The following is a 15,907-nucleotide window of genomic DNA, read 5'->3' as shown; positions in this document are numbered from 1 at the left end:
AGATTGTGGTTTGAGGCCATCCCAGGTAAATAGTCATGGAGACCCCATCTCCAAAATAACCAGAGTAAAATGAACTCTGTGGTGTGGCTAAAATGGTAAAGTGTCTGGTATACAAGTGAGAACCCCTAAATATAAACTCCAGTCCCTCAAAAAAAAAAAAAAAGAATTTCCAAGATGTTCATATAATCAGTGTGTATGGGTGTGAGTGTAGGGAAGTAGAAGAAAGTATCTGGTCTACTACATTTTTTTTATGTGAGAAAGCAGGTAGATAAAGAGTATTTGTGCACACTTGCTTGTGTTTCCATAAAGAAATACTGGAAGGATGCACAGGAAATTAACATTGTTACCTATGGCAGGCAGGCATGGTGCTGAATAAGGACAGGTGAAGGAATCAGTTCAATGTAGCTATCATCATCTTGGTTTTTGAAACTGGTAAAAGTATTGTAAGGGGAGCAATGACTGGGTGACCTCATTTTGGATGGGAGAGGCAAGTCAAAAGCAGACATCTAAAGAGGCGTGGGAAACCACGGGGCTTCTCAGAGAAATAAGGCCTGCACCAAAATAACAAGATGCAGTTGCACAATGTGGGGAGTGGGCCCGAAGGTCAGCTAGAGCTGACCAGACTTGGAATGTCCAGTTCCATAAGGAAAGGAACGGACAGGTGGTCGGATTTAATGAGAAGTTGACTAGGTGCCAACCAAACACAAATACACAATAGTTGGACCTAAGCCAGTTAAATCCCTGTATCATCTTTTGGACTTCAGCCTTTCTTTGACTTAGCTCTTTTACTAAGTCCCACCCGCCAGGGTGCTTTGCTATCCTTTCAATAAACTTTGTGCTTGCTTTAACTCTTAACTCCTGGTCCAGCGTCTTCAACCATCCACTACGCACTTGGGAACAGCATTCCAGCATCACTATTAACATTGGAAAACCTAAGAAATAAAATCAGGTAACGTAAATAAGTGGAGCCCATTACATGCTTATTAGACGTGCTCTCAGCATTGCTCTAGTCCTGTAGATGCAGCAGCAGCAGCAGCAGCAGCAGGGCCTTTAGAGAACAACACTCAGCAACTAAAACCCATGAAATAACGGTGTGTGAACAGGTGCCCGGCAGGAGCGCCCAGGGCCCGGCGACCAAGCGTGGGGAAAGCGTTTCCAGCAGATCTGGGGCGAGACGAGACTGAGTTCGGGGAAAGAGGGCAAAGGGAAACAGGGCAGCAGAGAAGAAATGTGAGGGCCGATCTTTATGAAAATGCACAGCCCACATAAATCACAGCTGCCCTGTAGGCTGGCATCCTCGTTCTGCACGGCGGCGGACAGCTGGTTAACCCCAGCGGCCTTGGAGCAGGCAGGGCTGTGCCATTCGCGGGGAGAGATGTAAAGGCGGTCCTCCCCCGCTACAGTCCGGGATGGGCTCGGCCGGATGTGACGCACCGCGACCCGGAAGCGCCGCGAGTCTGCGCAGTGCGGGACCGAGGCCGGGAGGGAGGTGTGCGTACGTGGTGGGTTGCGGCCCCTTTAGGCTGTCGTGGTGAGTGGTCTCTGCGCAGCGTGGGCGGCCGGCCGAGGCGCCTGGTGGGCAGGAAGAGGCGTGGGGTGCAGGTCAGCCCCCGAGGGGCGCGCGGCACACGGTTAGGCTGAGGGCTGCTGGGCCGCCGGGCCGTAGCGGCTCCCCGCTCCCACGGGCCGAGGGAGGTTCCTGGGTCAGCGGCCCGCAGTGCCTGGCGCGCTTGCGGGGCGCTCGGCGTCCGGCACCGGCGGTTAGTGGCCCTTGGCCGTCGGCGTAGTCGCCGCGCAGCCGCGTAACACATCCCCGTTTTGGAGCTTGTGGTAAAGGCCGAAAATGATGCCGAGCTCCGTTCAGCTGCTCTTGTCTGCAGTGAGGACTGTGTGCGTAGTTTGTAGGGTCGACTTCAGTAAGGGAAAGTTCCATCTTTCGATCATTTAAAAAAAAAAGTGTTTAACGTTGTTAACCTCCCCCGCCTTCGAATTTTTAGTAGTTAGTGGAATTTTAGAAAAAATCCCCTTCAGGGCTTGCGGAGTGGCTCCAATGGCAAGAGTGCCTGCCTAGCAAGCGTGAGACCCTGAGTTCAAACCCCAGTGCTGCCAAAGAAAAAAAATCCCCTTCAAAACTCTTGTAGGCACATTGTCGCAGTATATTTATATTTTTCCCCTTGAAATTCACTTGTTTTTCTATGAAACAGTATTTTAAGATAAAGATGAAGTACAAGACACCCCCCCCCCCGCCGCCATGCTTATGCCTTAGAAAATTTCTATGATCAGAAATTGGATTTTAAAAAGCATAGCAATGGGAAAGCAAAACAATACTAACACATGTTAGCAGCCTGTGTTTTTATCTCAAAAATAGCAGTTGAAACTCTATTTTGTAAACCAATAGTAACCTAGGATGCTTTTTTTCATATTTATTATGACTTCCCTAGGAGGTACTTAATTAAACTCTGCTTTAAAAGGTTTCTAAACTTAAAATTTTAGATATTATGGTATTGCAATGGAAACTTTTGAAATTTTTTTCTTTCTTTTTTTTAAAGTCTTTAAAAAAATACAACACAAAATGGGTTCAAAAAGAGCCCTGGTCATCCTGGCCCAAGGAGCAGAGGAAATGGAGTTGGTAATCCCTGTGGATATCATGAGGCGAGCTGGGGTAAGTCCCCGGTTGGTTCCCAGCCCTCCCTGTTTGAAAAATGTGGGGATTTTTAAGTCATTTTGAATAAAATGTTTAAAGTACTTGACAAACTATCTCAGATAATACAAAGCTATTTCTTTCAGACCCTTCCCCCTTTTTTTCTGAACTAGGGCCCTGAGCCATCCTCCTGCCTCAGCCTCTGTAGTAGCTGGGACTACTAGCATGGGCCAGCACCCCATGGGACCTCCTTCTTAAAGAGCAAATGCTTTAAAGAAATATACTTGAAATCCCTTTCGTAAATTTCCCCAGTCCAGTGCCCTTACCTCCTTCCCTAGACATAAACTGCTTTCCTCACATTGGTGTGTGTCGGCTTACTTTACACATTGTCATTCTATGTTTGAATGTAGCATATGTCCATATGTAATATAGTGAACCCTTTAGCACCACTAACTGCCAGCGTTCGTGCTAGCACTTAACACAGACCTCATAGCAAGTCTAAGTTAGATGCTGCCTCCCTCATTTTACAGCTCGTGAAACTGAGGCACAGACATGCTAAATAATGTGCCAAAGCCACAGAGTTTGTAAGTAGAAGAACCAGAACTCACCCTTGGGCATTCTGGTCCCAGAGTCTTTCTATACTTGGTTCTCAGACATGAAAATCCAGTTTATTCACTCAACTGTTTAGTACTGCACTGTATGAATGTGCCACAATCTACCCATTCTTCTACTTACACCCTTATATTACTTAATGTAATAAGCATTCTTTTTATAAGTTTCTTTGTGTAAATGTGTGGATTTTTTTTCAGGCTCTGTACCTAAAAGTGGAGTTGCTAGGTCCAAGGCCAGCCTGTAGTCGGTGTCACTAGATTGTGCCATGTTGCACTAGATTGTGCCATGTTGCTCTGCGATGTCCCAATCTGTAGTCCCTCTAGCAGCAGAGGAAAACTCCCATTTTTCTAGTACTATTGGAATTGTTGGCTTTTTCAGCCTTTGAAGGATGACGTCGTACTTTATTGTTTGAACTTGCATTTGCACCTTAGGAAAGTACCATGAGGTTTAAATGGCAACAGTAACCTTGCAAGATGGGTTATTAATAGGATGGTCATGTGTCTCCCAGACAAGAACACTTGTGGGAGAATGGGTGTTCTAGCCAGACAAGGGGCCAGAACAGCAGCTACAAATTGATTTGTCCCAGACGGACCAGAACAGACTTAGTTATTAAATGTATTTAGCCAGGGTGTTAGCTTAAATTCTGCATGGTTTGTTGTAGTATTTCCTGCCAAGTTATTTTAAAACTCAGGGTAGCTGTGAAAATGTTATTCTAAATTTATGTTTCACCGTTCTTAAATATCATGTCTTTCTCTTAGATCAAAGTCACTGTTGCAGGTTTGACTGGGAAAGACCCAGTACAGTGTAGCCGTGATGTTGTCATTTGTCCTGATGCTAGTCTTGAAGATGCAAAAAAACAGGTTTGTTCTCCATACATGGATTCTTCATTAGTTCATAAAATGTCTTTTGACTGTATCCACGACTAAGGTTAGAGCAGACTTATTCTGAGAAAATTGTTTTGCTTGGAAGTCTTCCCTCCTGAACTGGGAAGGCAAGACTTCACCTTTCTACTCCATGATAGTAGAACTTGGCAATTCTCCTGGACACTGAATTTGCTCAGTAAGTGGGTGGGTGGGTGCACGGGTTGGTGCATGGTGGGGAGAGGGTAAGAGGCTAGATGTGAGCATTGTTCTGTCATTGGAATTCTTCTGGTCTACAAAGGCATCCTTGTACCATGATAATGTTTTTTCCTGATATAAGAGAATCAACTGCCACATTCCCATTTTTTCTCACTTCTTTTTTTTACCTTTTCTTTATAGTGACAGAGATGTAGTTGTATGATTCATTTTACACCAAACATTAAGGGAGTGGTAAGAGTTCTACTTAAATTGTGTCACTTTTTCAATAGCTTTAGAATGATGGTCCTTATGTCTCTGAGTGCTGGACACTTCTGGTTATCTTTGAGAAAGCTGGAATCCCTTTGTCAGAAATATGCCCACCCACTCACCCTAATGCACACCCTGTAATGGGTCAGATATCACAGGCCAAGGTGATATCTGACTGTGCCTTCCTGGAGCAGAGACGTGGCAGGAAGGGAGGCAAAGGCAGGTCACGAATGGCTGTTTGTGCCCTACCAGAACCCAGAGGCAGATTCTTCATGCTGAGTTGTGCTCACATGCACAGAAAGAAGTGTGTTCCCTTCCAATTAAAGATTTCATTCTAGATTGCGGAGAATTTGAATATTGGTATTTACGCATCAATTTTTGGGGAGAGAGGTGCCGGGGTTTGAACTCAAGGCTTCACACTTGGTAGGCAGGCACTCTACTGCTTCAGCCACACTTCCAGCCCTTTCTGCTCTGGTTATTTTGGAGATAGGGTCTTGCTTTTTGCCCAGGCCTGCCTGGATCTCAGTCCTTCTGTTTATGCTTCCTATCGCAGTTAGGATGACAAACACTCGCCACTGTGCCCAGCCATTGATTGAGATGGGGTCTTGTTAACCCTTTGCCTGGGCTGGCCTCAAACTATGATCTGCCTGATGTCAGCATCCCAAGTAGCTAAGATTACAGGCATGAGCCACTGGTGTCTGGCTGGTATTTACATATAAATTATTGAAGTTTCTAAATGATATGTTAAAAGGAAGAATATTTCTTTTTTTTCCCCTCAAATACTGGAGATTGAACCTAGGGTTCATGCTAGGCAAGTCTCTACCCCTTGAGCCAAGCCCCCAGCCCCTTTTTGTTTTGTTTGTTGTTGTTTCGATGGGACTGAGGTTTGAACTCAGGGATTTACCCTCATGAGGCAGATGCTGCACTGCTTGAGCCACACCTTCGGTCCATTTTGCTCTGGTTATTTTGGAGATGGAGGGGGTCTCACGAACTATTTGCTGGGGCTGGTCTCGAACTTTGATCTTTCAGATCTCAGCCTCCCAGGTAGCTAGGATTAGCTCACAGGCGTGAGCTGCTGGTACCTGGCCCTTTTGTTTTTACTTTGTTTTTGAGACAGGGTCTTTTAACTTTTGCTGGACTGGGCTGGCCTCCAGCTCCCAAGCAGCTGGGATTATAGGCTGTGTTGCCACATCTGGTTTCCATTGTTCTCTTTTTGTCCTGTGATGTCTCGGTATTTTAGATCAGTGGTTTCCTTTTGCATATGTTTATTGTTCATCCAGTTCTAAAAGGAGTGAGAGAGTGGTGGTGTGGTAGAGCTTGCCTAGCATGTGCGAGGCCCTGAGATGTAGCACTGCAAAAATAAATGCACTGAAAGAAATTCTAGACTTCACATATTTTCTGTTTAGTTTTGAGTTTTGCATGATTTTAAACAGATGTTTATGATCTTAGAGTAATTTTATTTTTAATGAAAAAAGACATTCTAAAAAGTAGAGAACCAAACATATACTAAGTTTTATTGAAGACATTTTTAACATCTTAAGTGTTAAGACAGTTGTCATTTTATAATGTCAGCAAGCTTGAGATTAGTTAGATTTCTAGGATGTTTGAGATGCTAAAATATCGTGTCATTTTATTCTCCCTCATCATTTTTCATGAAGTTAAAAATATTTCTCTATGCCTTTTACTCTGCATTTGATCTTTGTCTCTGAGTATCTGTACATACACGTGTGTGATGTTTATTACACATACTTATATACATCTCCACACATACACTATTCATGTGTGAGATGGGATCTTGATATGTTGCCCATACCTGAGGCACCAAGCTTGACATATTTTTGTCTTTTTACAAGAGTTCAGTTGTACTGTACCGATGACTGTGTTTTGAATGTCCTTCATGTTACTATACCCAGATTTTCTGCATTTTTTGCTAGTTACAACACTAGAATCTATCATAGAGACACACCTTAATTTATTTAGCTATTCTTTTTTTGTATTTGCTTTTGTGCTGGGGTCAAACACAGGGCCTCGTGCATGCTAAGCCCTCACTCTGCCACTGAGCTGCATCCCCAGCCCTTAATTGTGCTTTTGACAGATAAGCAGATTTTTTCCTGTATTTTGTGTCCTACATTAAAAATATGAGTGTTATTGGACTGTCACTTTAACACAAGTTTGAAATGAAATATTCTTTTTCTTTTTGAAATTGTCACAGGGGCCATATGATGCAGTTGTTCTACCTGGAGGTAACCTGGGGGCGAAGAATTTATGTGAGGTAAAAACTACTCAGACCTCAGTATAGCGTGGGGGAGTGTAACATAAGGATTTCGGCCTCTGCTTGTTCTGTTGACTTCATTATTCAGATAGTTCAAGGATGCTGTGAATAAAAGAGAAATAACTAAAATTAACCAAATGGTATTCCAATCTTACTTAAAAACAGTTCTGACAGCATTTACTATAGAAATAAGCTGATGTGGCGCACGACTGTTATGAACAGTCCAGTGGACACAGTCCAAAGTGTGACTATTCATTTTTCCCCACCAGCAGAATGGTAGATTTCTGAGTAAACCTCGAAAGAGAAGAGACCTGCTGCTACTCAGCAATCAGGGTTGTGGCAGGCTTCGGGGCTGAAGATGCCACTGTGAACGAAAATCAAGAGGCAGTAGTCTACCTCTGGGTAGTTAGTCTTCATGGGAGAGTCACCTTGTTAAAAGAGAGAGGCGAGTTGGCAGGAGCAGGGCCAGCAGGCGGTGTTTTCCGCTCTACCATCTGCAGACACCCAGACTCCACATTCCTGCACCTCTCTTCCTCCCTGAAACTCAGAATGGCAGGTCCAGTGCTCAGGGGAAATTACTTTTTTTCTTCCTGTCTTTGGGATGCCTTTTAGGATAAATGCCTGAACTGGGCTTAAGAATATAGACTCATTATGAGCATGGTCACTTTTATATTGATGATTTACAGGTAGTTTTGAGAAATAGAAGGTCTTGTGGTTTAAGCTAAACTAGATTCTACCAGTTTCCTAGCAAGAGACTAGGTTGTGTCTTGATGCTAACTGTGTGTTTGGTTTTCCCTGATTAGTCAAAGGCTGTGAAAGAGATCCTGAAGGAGCAGGAGAGCAGGAAGGGGCTCATCGCCGCCATCTGTGCAGGTGAGGTTCTGCCGTGGCTGGGCAGAGCACAGCGCAGACTGGTCTAGCCAGGGCTACAACGGGCTCCTCACAGTTCTTGGTGTGAGGCATTTGTTCTTGGTGTGTTTAGCTTGGGCAGTATGAAGAGATGTCATTTCAGCACTGAGCCCGATTGCTCCGCCTCCTGCCTCTGTACCTTTGGTCTCCACTCTGTGAAACTTACTGTTTTCTGTATTTGGTTCCTCAGAGGGAAATGAGGCCCTCTGGAATTCAGTAAACAGCTTAGTACAGCAGAACTCTGAGCCAGAATGTATTTCTGCCAGTACACAGTCAGCAGGAATCTGCCCGACACAAACACAACAGCCCTGCCCTGTGCTCACCCTGTAGACCTCAAAACCTGGTCCACTGGCTTCGGTGCTTTAAGGGTCTGGACCCTTATTATCTGTCACATAACTTAAAATAAGGTTCTTTGGCGCTTCATGGATGTCCCCACATCTTTCAAACTTGGTAACATTTTGTTTTCTGGTCTCTTGTTGCTTTAGTATTTAGTTGTCACAGTATAACTTTTGTTGGTGCCATGAGAGTGAGTGAATGAGCTTGATAGAATGTCATGCTGACATTCGGCTCATTGCTTCTTTAAAAGGAGTGCGGGGCCTAGGACACCAGGGTCTCTGCATCTGAGCAGCAGTGCTCAAAGTTAGGGTTTGGAAAGTCAAAGCACACACTGCTGGTATGGTGTGTTCCTGTTTCCTTCTGGTCCTCACAGGAGTGATATCAGAGTGTCACTCCGATGTGAAGCCACATTCAGGCAGGGCATTGTGCTTGTGCATTTTAAATATTTCTCAGTTTTGAGCCAGAGTGTTGGCATACACCTGTTATCCCAGTATTTGGAAGGCCAAGGCAGGAGGATCAAGAATTTGAGGCAAGCCTGAGTACATAATGAAACCTTGTCTCAAAAAAAAAAGAAAAGAAAAGAAAAAGGAAAAATAGTTTTCTGGTTTTGGAGGTGACAGTGCAGCTCAGTGGTAGAGCACAGGCACATCCTTAGCATCCATGAGGCCCTGGGTTCCGTCCTCCATTTTTAATCTCTAATGTGTCAGGTAGTGCTGGATGTACCTACATAAAAGCCACAGAGACCCCAAGACTACATGCTTGAACTTGGGAACTATTCTCTTAGAGACCAGGAGGAGATGCCTGGCCTTGCTCTTGTCTCTGCTACGGGGTCCTCCAGGGATGGGGGAGGGTCCTGTTAGGCTCAGCGTCTTTGCTGCTGCTGGGAGACCAGCCTCGTTCTCAGGCTGTCTCAGCCTTCGACCAAAGGCTTTGCCTAGATCTGTTCCCTTGTGACTGCTGAAAGTACAAAGTGCATGTGAGTTGGTCTTTCGGTGTCACTGAGGTAGAAAATTACCAGGTCTATTGGCTCACTGTCTTGTGTTCAGACAAGCTTGAATGCCACACCACAGTTGAGGCCCTTACTGTGATTTGTGATTTCTTTCACCGTTAACTGAGTAGCAGGAGCAGTTGCAGGTATCCTGAGAGCGTCCTGTGCCATGGGCCTGTGTACCCAGGGGACCCGGAGAAGGGGGATCAGGAGCCCAGTACAGTGCGGTGACTGGTGTGGGGTGCAGGCGATGAACCGAGCAGGGGCAGAAGACATTCTAATGTTTCAGTCAGCAGAAAAATATGCTGAGTCCTCGCAAAGGCTGCCCTTAGAAACTGGGAACTGGTTTTGAACTGAAGAAATGTTCCTGACATTGAGTTGGAAGAGAAAGACAGAAACCAAAAGGGAGGCTTTCTTGAGAGGCAAATGAAATGAGCTTGGAGAGGAGGAGAGAGAAAGAAGGAAGCTTGAGGGTGGAGGAGTCTTGGTTGTCAGATGCTGGGTCTCCAGAGACCTGGGTCGCCTGGAGGAGCCTGGGAATTGGCAGGGGTGGTGTTTTTGTAAGCCTCCACGAGGTGGCGCTGTGGAAGAGGATTCTGCCAATTCTGCTCTCAGCTCCTCATCCATCAGAACCTCAAGTAATAGAATACTAAATATTTCTTGTCTAATTTTCCAAACTGTTTTAAGCCCCAGAAAGCATCAGTTGTGAGCTTAACACAACTAGTAAGGCAGCAGTAAATCCCTCATCCATCCGGTCCATACGTTTTCAACACTGCTGCAGGCAGCCATCTTGCAGGGAGCATTCTGGAAGCCCCTGCCTCGCTGTGACCACTGTCCTCATGGAGATCATCTACTGGAGTCTACTGTCAAGTAGAAGAGACTATAGGGTTTCCTAGAGCTTGAGATCTTACCAAGTGAGCATTAGGTAACTCGGGAATCTTCACGTACGTCGAGTGGCGATCGTTCAGTTCTTCCAGACTTCTGACATTCGCTTCCATCCATAGCTGTCTGGTATGAAGAGCAGAAGTAAGATGGAGAGGGATGTATGTTTGAGGCTTTGGATTTAAGAGGCAAATCAGGACTTGGTCTGAAAACTGACACTTGATATGAGGCAGAAGGCTTATGTAATTAGGTATCTTTGTTCGGTCTTCCTGTTTGTGGCAGCTGTGATCTAAGCATCCTGGAGGAATATATCTCTTCTTTTCAAGGACTCGTGAAAGGCGAAAGTTCAGTGAGACCACATCAGGTTTGTTGAAGCTGAAAATGCACAGACTATAAGCGCTGAGAAGGTCAAGGTGCTATTTTAGTCTGGGTGTAACTTGGGGCCTCAGAAAGAACTCTGCGTGTGGCTTAGGGAAAAGGGTACAGTGAAAGCTTTCTTTTAACTTCTTTGGTGACAATGAAAAGTATAAAGCTTTTTCTACTACAGTCTTTATTTGAGGACCTTTCCATACAGTTTATGCGGGGATTATCACTAAATTTGCACTAGATAGGCATCTCTGGCTAGTTCCTACATATTTTCAAAGCCTTCCTCTTGAGAGGCCAGGTGTTGGGTATCATGAGCTGACATTTCTGTGTCGTTCTTTGCAGAAATAGCTGCAACTCGGGGGCCTTTGTATCTCAGATTTAAGCGCAGGTATCACCTTCGGGGAGGGCACTGTGGTGTAGATCTTCCAAATCCCACCCGGAGTGTTAACTTTCCATTCTTCACTTTCCAGTCAAAGAATAAAATTGTGCAACAGCTCCAAAGTCCAGAAGTTCAGAGGTTATGGTTGCCAGTGACCTGTATAAATTTTTGTTTCGCTAAGAGTGAGGCAAGAAGTCTACCCCAGAGTGGTATGCCCACTTCCTACTCTTGTTCCTTAGGGGGCACATCCTGTGTATCCCCATGCTCTGTGCGGGTCCAGATCAGTTTTAAGGAACCCAACAAATGCTTTGTTAGAAACATACTACCTCTCCTACTGAGAAGGGTTTAATTGCACAACCATAACCCTATTTTAAATAAGAACATTTTGGTTTTGAAGAACACTTTTGCTGTTGCAGTTTTTAAAATACGGTTCTTTTCTGTAACTGCAATTAGATTTTTTTTTCATATTTTAGTTGTATAGGGGGTATATTGTGACCTTAACATAGTGCTTACAGTATATCTTAATTAGATTCACCAACTCAAGATCTTTTTTATTAATTTTATTTTTAGGTCCTACGGCTCTGTTGGCTCATGAAATAGGTTTTGGAAGCAAAGTTACATCACACCCACTTGCTAAAGAAAACATGATGAATGGGAGTAAGTATATGTTTATATTTTCTTGTTTGTTTGTTTGTTTTTGAGACATAGCCTCACTGTGTAACCCAGGCTGACCTTGAATTCATGATTCTTTGCCTCAGCCCCCTGAATGCTGGGATTACGTGTATGCATTACCATGCCTGGCTCTGCTTAGATTTTCATGTGAAAAAGACCGCAGAAAACAGCACTGTTCTCCAGCCAGTGTAATGTAGCAGCAAACTTTATTCTTTCCACAGCAGTTTGAGGTTCGCAGCAGAATTGAGCGGGAAATGCAGAGTTTCTCATGCAAAGCCTTTCAACTGCCAGCTCCCTATACCAGAGTGACACCCTCACTGTGTCAGTGAGCCCCTCGACACCTCCAAGACCCTCGTTTCCTTTAGAGTTCACTCATAGTGGTGTATATTCTGCAGGTTCCTATGTTTGACTGAAAGTACTATTTTACTTCCGTAAAAACCTATCACTTTATTTTGGTTGTTAGATAGTAGGTTGTCAGTAAAACTGTGAAAATTGGCACTTTTTAAAAGCTCTGGCTTCTGGAATTTTAAGTATTGGAGCTGACTTTCCACTGAGCTAGCAGAGTGGTTCTAGAGGAGTGGCGAGAACTGAAGTTAGCTGCGTGGTGGCTCCTTTGCATCCAGGAGGAGACATGGAGAGCCAGGCTTGCACCCCCACACCTCTTGCCTGCGTCAGAAACAGGTTGAGTTGGAGTTGAAGAGCAAATTGTGAGACTCACCACCTAGAGTTTACAGAGTGTGGACCCAGTGCCTGGTCCTCACACTGTTCAGATAAGGAAACTGAGGCTTGGAGGCCAGGAAGCTAGGCTAGAGCCCTGCCCAAACCTTGTCTTTGGTCTGGTTTTGCCTTGCTGCTCTCCCCTCCCCTTAGAGCAGCAAGGCTCCTACACACATGTGAATTACACTGAAGGCAGTAAGTGCTGTTATAAAAAAAAGCAGTACGTAACATTTTTGCAGAGCATTCTGGGAGGTGTGTTTTAGTCATCACCAGGATCTCTGCTCTAGGTGAGGCCTTCCTGCTTGGCCTCATCATGCACTTGATAAATCAGTCTGGAATTTTCCCTCAGATAAGCAATCCAATCCAAGGAGCAAAGGCTTCTCACCTCCCAGTTTCTGAACAAATAAGTTTTATACCGTAAATGTTCCAGTTTCATCCCCATCTCTGTGTGGGCATCTGAATGCCAGGGCAAATGCTGGCAGGTGCTCACTGCAGGACTGTGGGCAGTTTCCTTACTGTCTGCCTTCAGTACCTTGTCTTGTCACACGAGGGTTGCAGCAGCCCCTGCCTAGGATCTTTGATGGGCTCAGTGAGTCATTGTGTAATGTGCCAGGACACTAGTTGACCTGAGCCTCAGCTCTTGTCATTGTTCCTGCTACTTCTCAGGCCTAGTGCTGTGTGCCAGGCACAGTGAACAGGACACAGCAGTGTACAGGCTGCCTTGCCTGGCCACCGACTATAGACCTTACTGTGCTCTTCAACCTGTTTTGTTGACTTTGTTCCCATATTACAGAAGATTTGAAGAGTGAGGCTCATGGAGGTCAGTCACACGGCTACAAGAATTTGAACCTGGGCTTTTTCTTGGAGGGCCAGGTAGCAAGTGTTGGAGCTGTATTGTTGCAGCTGCAAAGTAGCTACAAACAATAGGGAAAGAATAGGTATGGCCTTGTGCCAATGAAATGATTTATAAAAAGTAGGCAGTAGCAGAACCTCTGATCCCAGCCCTCAGGAGGCAGGAGCAGGATTATGAGGTAGTCGAGGCCACCCTGGGCTATGTAGTGAGGCCCTGTCTCGGAAAACAAAACAAAAATTAAAAAAAAAAACAGCCAGCAACCTTTGGTTGCTGGCCCTGTGGTGCTGAGCCTCTCCTCTCCCCTTTTTTCTAGAGAGACTTCTGGCTTTTAGATTTTTGCCTAAAGCTTTAAAAAAAAAATGTTTTGAACATTGAGATATGAAATATGTAAATTTATGCTAAATTCACAAATCCTAGCCTGCAGGTTTTCAATTGCCCACCCCCCTGCGTTGCTGTTCTAGTCATTGCCAGTAGGTGGGGTCACTGACAACAGTAAAGCTGGTGCTTTTCCTCATTGAGATTTGGAAAAGAGCTGAAAAACCTTGAAACCTATTGAGCCAGTTTCAGCCCTGTCTGAACCACAGTTGTGCTTCCCATGGTCCCAGTCCAGGCCACTCACCTCTGAGCTCTGGAAGGCCTGCCCAGACAGTTTTCTAGGTTAGCATTGAAAATGATCTTGGCCGGCCTCAGCCATCAGTAAGTGTGGTTTGAATTATGAAACCTTTTCTCTTCAAATGAGGGACCGTGTTTTCTCTATAGTAACGAAAGAGGAAGTTTCTCGTGTATGCTGGTTGTTTCTGTGGGTGACTTAATTTTTAATGAGCGAGTAAGACAGCAACTCCTGTAGGAACCTGTTCACGTGTGATTTCTAAAGCTCACTGGTGTGGCGGAAGCCCGTAGCTCTTTTTAAGGGGTTGCTAGCTAGATCTGTGTGTTAAAGAAGCACCTCCCAGGCTGAGGTCGTGGCTCAGGTGGAAGAGCGCCTGCCAAGGACATGATCGAACCCCAGAACCACAAAACACAAAACAGCATCTCCCGTGCTCCCTTCTCATGCCGGGTACCAGGAACAGAAGCAGGAGCCAGGTGAAGCTGCACCCAGCATCTTGACAGGTGGCATGGGTGAGGCCAGGGACAGGGGTCAGAGCATGCTGCCTGCATGTGAAGGTCCTCTTCCCTCACTGGCTGCCCTTGTGTCTGCATGTCACTGAGTAGGGTCCCTGTCATGCAGTGCAGACAGCTGGATTGTCCTTAGCACCTCCCCGTGTCTAGCTGCTTCACTAAGACCTGGGCATGGTGTCTTGCAGATCCATCTCACACTTTCATCCCTCCACACATCTCCACTGTCCCCTGCCTTGTCAGGCCACCAGCTCTCACTGGACACAGGTTCTTTCCCTCGAAATCTAGGATCTGTAGGGAGGCGCCAGACTCCTGTGGACTTTAGGAGCTGAAAAACGGAGTTCGGGGTCTCCTGTCAGTGCTGAAGCCAGGGCTCCCTGTGGGCGGGTTGCTGGCTTTGCTGAACAAAGCTCTGGACAGTGGCCTTTTGGATCCTGAGCAGGGGTGGGGGTACAGAACTGGCGCAGGGGATGGGGGCTGTTGCAGTGCAGAGAGCAGTACCTCACTTGTGGATGGAGGAAGGGGAGACTGAGTCAAGGGACAGTCACTTCCTTGCCTACTATGACACTGGTGCTTCATGGGTGCCAGCAGTGCTCTGGTGACAGGGACGGGGAAGGCTTTGAAGAGCAGCCTCAGTGTTTGTGGAAACACAGAACAGCCTAAGTGCTGGGAGGGAATGAGGAGATGCTCAGCCAGGCTCAGGACTGAGGGAGCAGCTCTGGCAGCTCTGCCATTGGCTCTGCAGGCAGTGTGGGGAGATCTGCTGGCTGCCTGGCCTGAGCAGTGGGCAGAGCGCAGGGAGCCCTTGCGGAGGAACCCAGTGTTGCCCTAGTTGCCAAAAGGTAGCCAGTTGGGGCAGGGAGTGTTGAGTGGCTTCTGTCTCCCCAGCATGGAGACACTGCCCTCATCTAGTGATTAGCTGGTTTCTGCTTTTTGTCTGCTTCCCTGCTCCAGCACCACAAGCCTGACGCTGAGCGGGTGTTGTGCGGTAGGAAAGGGAAGGGTCAGCCTCCACTCGGCACCTCCCAGCGCCATCTGCGTGGCCTCGGCACTGGGCTTGTGTGTGACTCTTGGTTCACAGTGCTCCTTGGCACAGTGGCTTTAACATCTCCTTGTGCCTGTGGTGGCTCGCTGGACCTACCACAAGGCTTTGAGTGGCTGGCTGTAGCACTGGTGTTTGTTTTTCTGTTTATCTGAGACCTGCGGTGTACTGTGACAGTGAGCTGAGCCTGTGTGACAGACACGAACTGTTCTGTTCCTACCCTGCAGGTCATTACAGCTATTCAGAGAGCCGTGTGGAAAAGGATGGTCACATCCTCACCAGCCGTGGGCCGGGGACCTCCTTTGAGTTTGCTCTGGCCATTGTGGAGGAACTCAGTGGCAAGGAGGTGGCCGACCAAACGAAGGCGCCACTTGTCCTTAAAGACTAGAGCAGAAGCCCTGGCCTGAGAAGAGAAGGGGCCCAGGCACCCGTTCCTGCCTCCAGCCAGCCAAGTGGGAAACCATGGCCTCTCTGAAACATCTGTAGCTGTGAAGTGGTCCACACAGGGCCCCCATCTGCAAGTGTCTGTCCATTTCTGAACCCTGTTTGCAGAATAAACAGGGCGTTTAGCAAGCCACTGATGGCTTCACCTCATCATTTGTCTGCAGTTCTTTTGCAAAACCAAACTCATAATCAGCATCCTTTGCGGCCCAGAACTGTTGCTGCCCACTGGCCTTTTGGATCCTGAGCAGGGGTGGGGGTGCAGAACTGGGGGGTGGGGGGAGACTGTTGCAGTGCAGAGAGCAGTGCCTCAACTGTGGATGGAGGAAAGGGAGACTGAGTCAGGGGACAGTCAC

The 15,907-nt window shown here is 46.5% G+C and overlaps 1 protein-coding gene across 3 annotated transcripts; it reads left to right on the top strand.

Moving 5' to 3' along the window:
- The first annotated feature begins 792 nt into the window (after positions 1–792).
- On the top strand, positions 793–15,704 carry Park7 (Parkinsonism associated deglycase). 3 transcript variants are annotated; one of them, XM_074081440.1, is made up of 7 exons: positions 793–949; positions 2,550–2,662; positions 4,012–4,113; positions 6,791–6,850; positions 7,654–7,723; positions 11,281–11,367; positions 15,338–15,704. In XM_074081440.1, the coding sequence occupies exons 2-7, from the start codon at positions 2,573–2,575 to the stop codon at positions 15,496–15,498; spliced, it is 570 nt and encodes a 189-aa protein (XP_073937541.1). In that variant the 5' UTR covers positions 793–949; positions 2,550–2,572; the 3' UTR covers positions 15,499–15,704. The 3 variants fall into 3 exon arrangements, with proteins under 3 accessions (XP_073937541.1, XP_020037414.1, XP_073937542.1); XM_020181825.2 differs by lacking the exon at positions 793–949 and adding an exon at positions 1,389–1,531; XM_074081441.1 differs by lacking the exon at positions 793–949 and adding an exon at positions 1,462–1,602.
- The last annotated feature ends 203 nt before the right edge of the window (positions 15,705–15,907 follow it).

The sequence above is a fragment of the Castor canadensis genome, chromosome 7 (assembly GCF_047511655.1).
Source record: "Castor canadensis chromosome 7, mCasCan1.hap1v2, whole genome shotgun sequence".
Taxonomy (NCBI): domain Eukaryota; kingdom Metazoa; phylum Chordata; class Mammalia; order Rodentia; family Castoridae; genus Castor; species Castor canadensis.
This window is presented reverse-complemented; position numbering and strand designations above follow the sequence as displayed.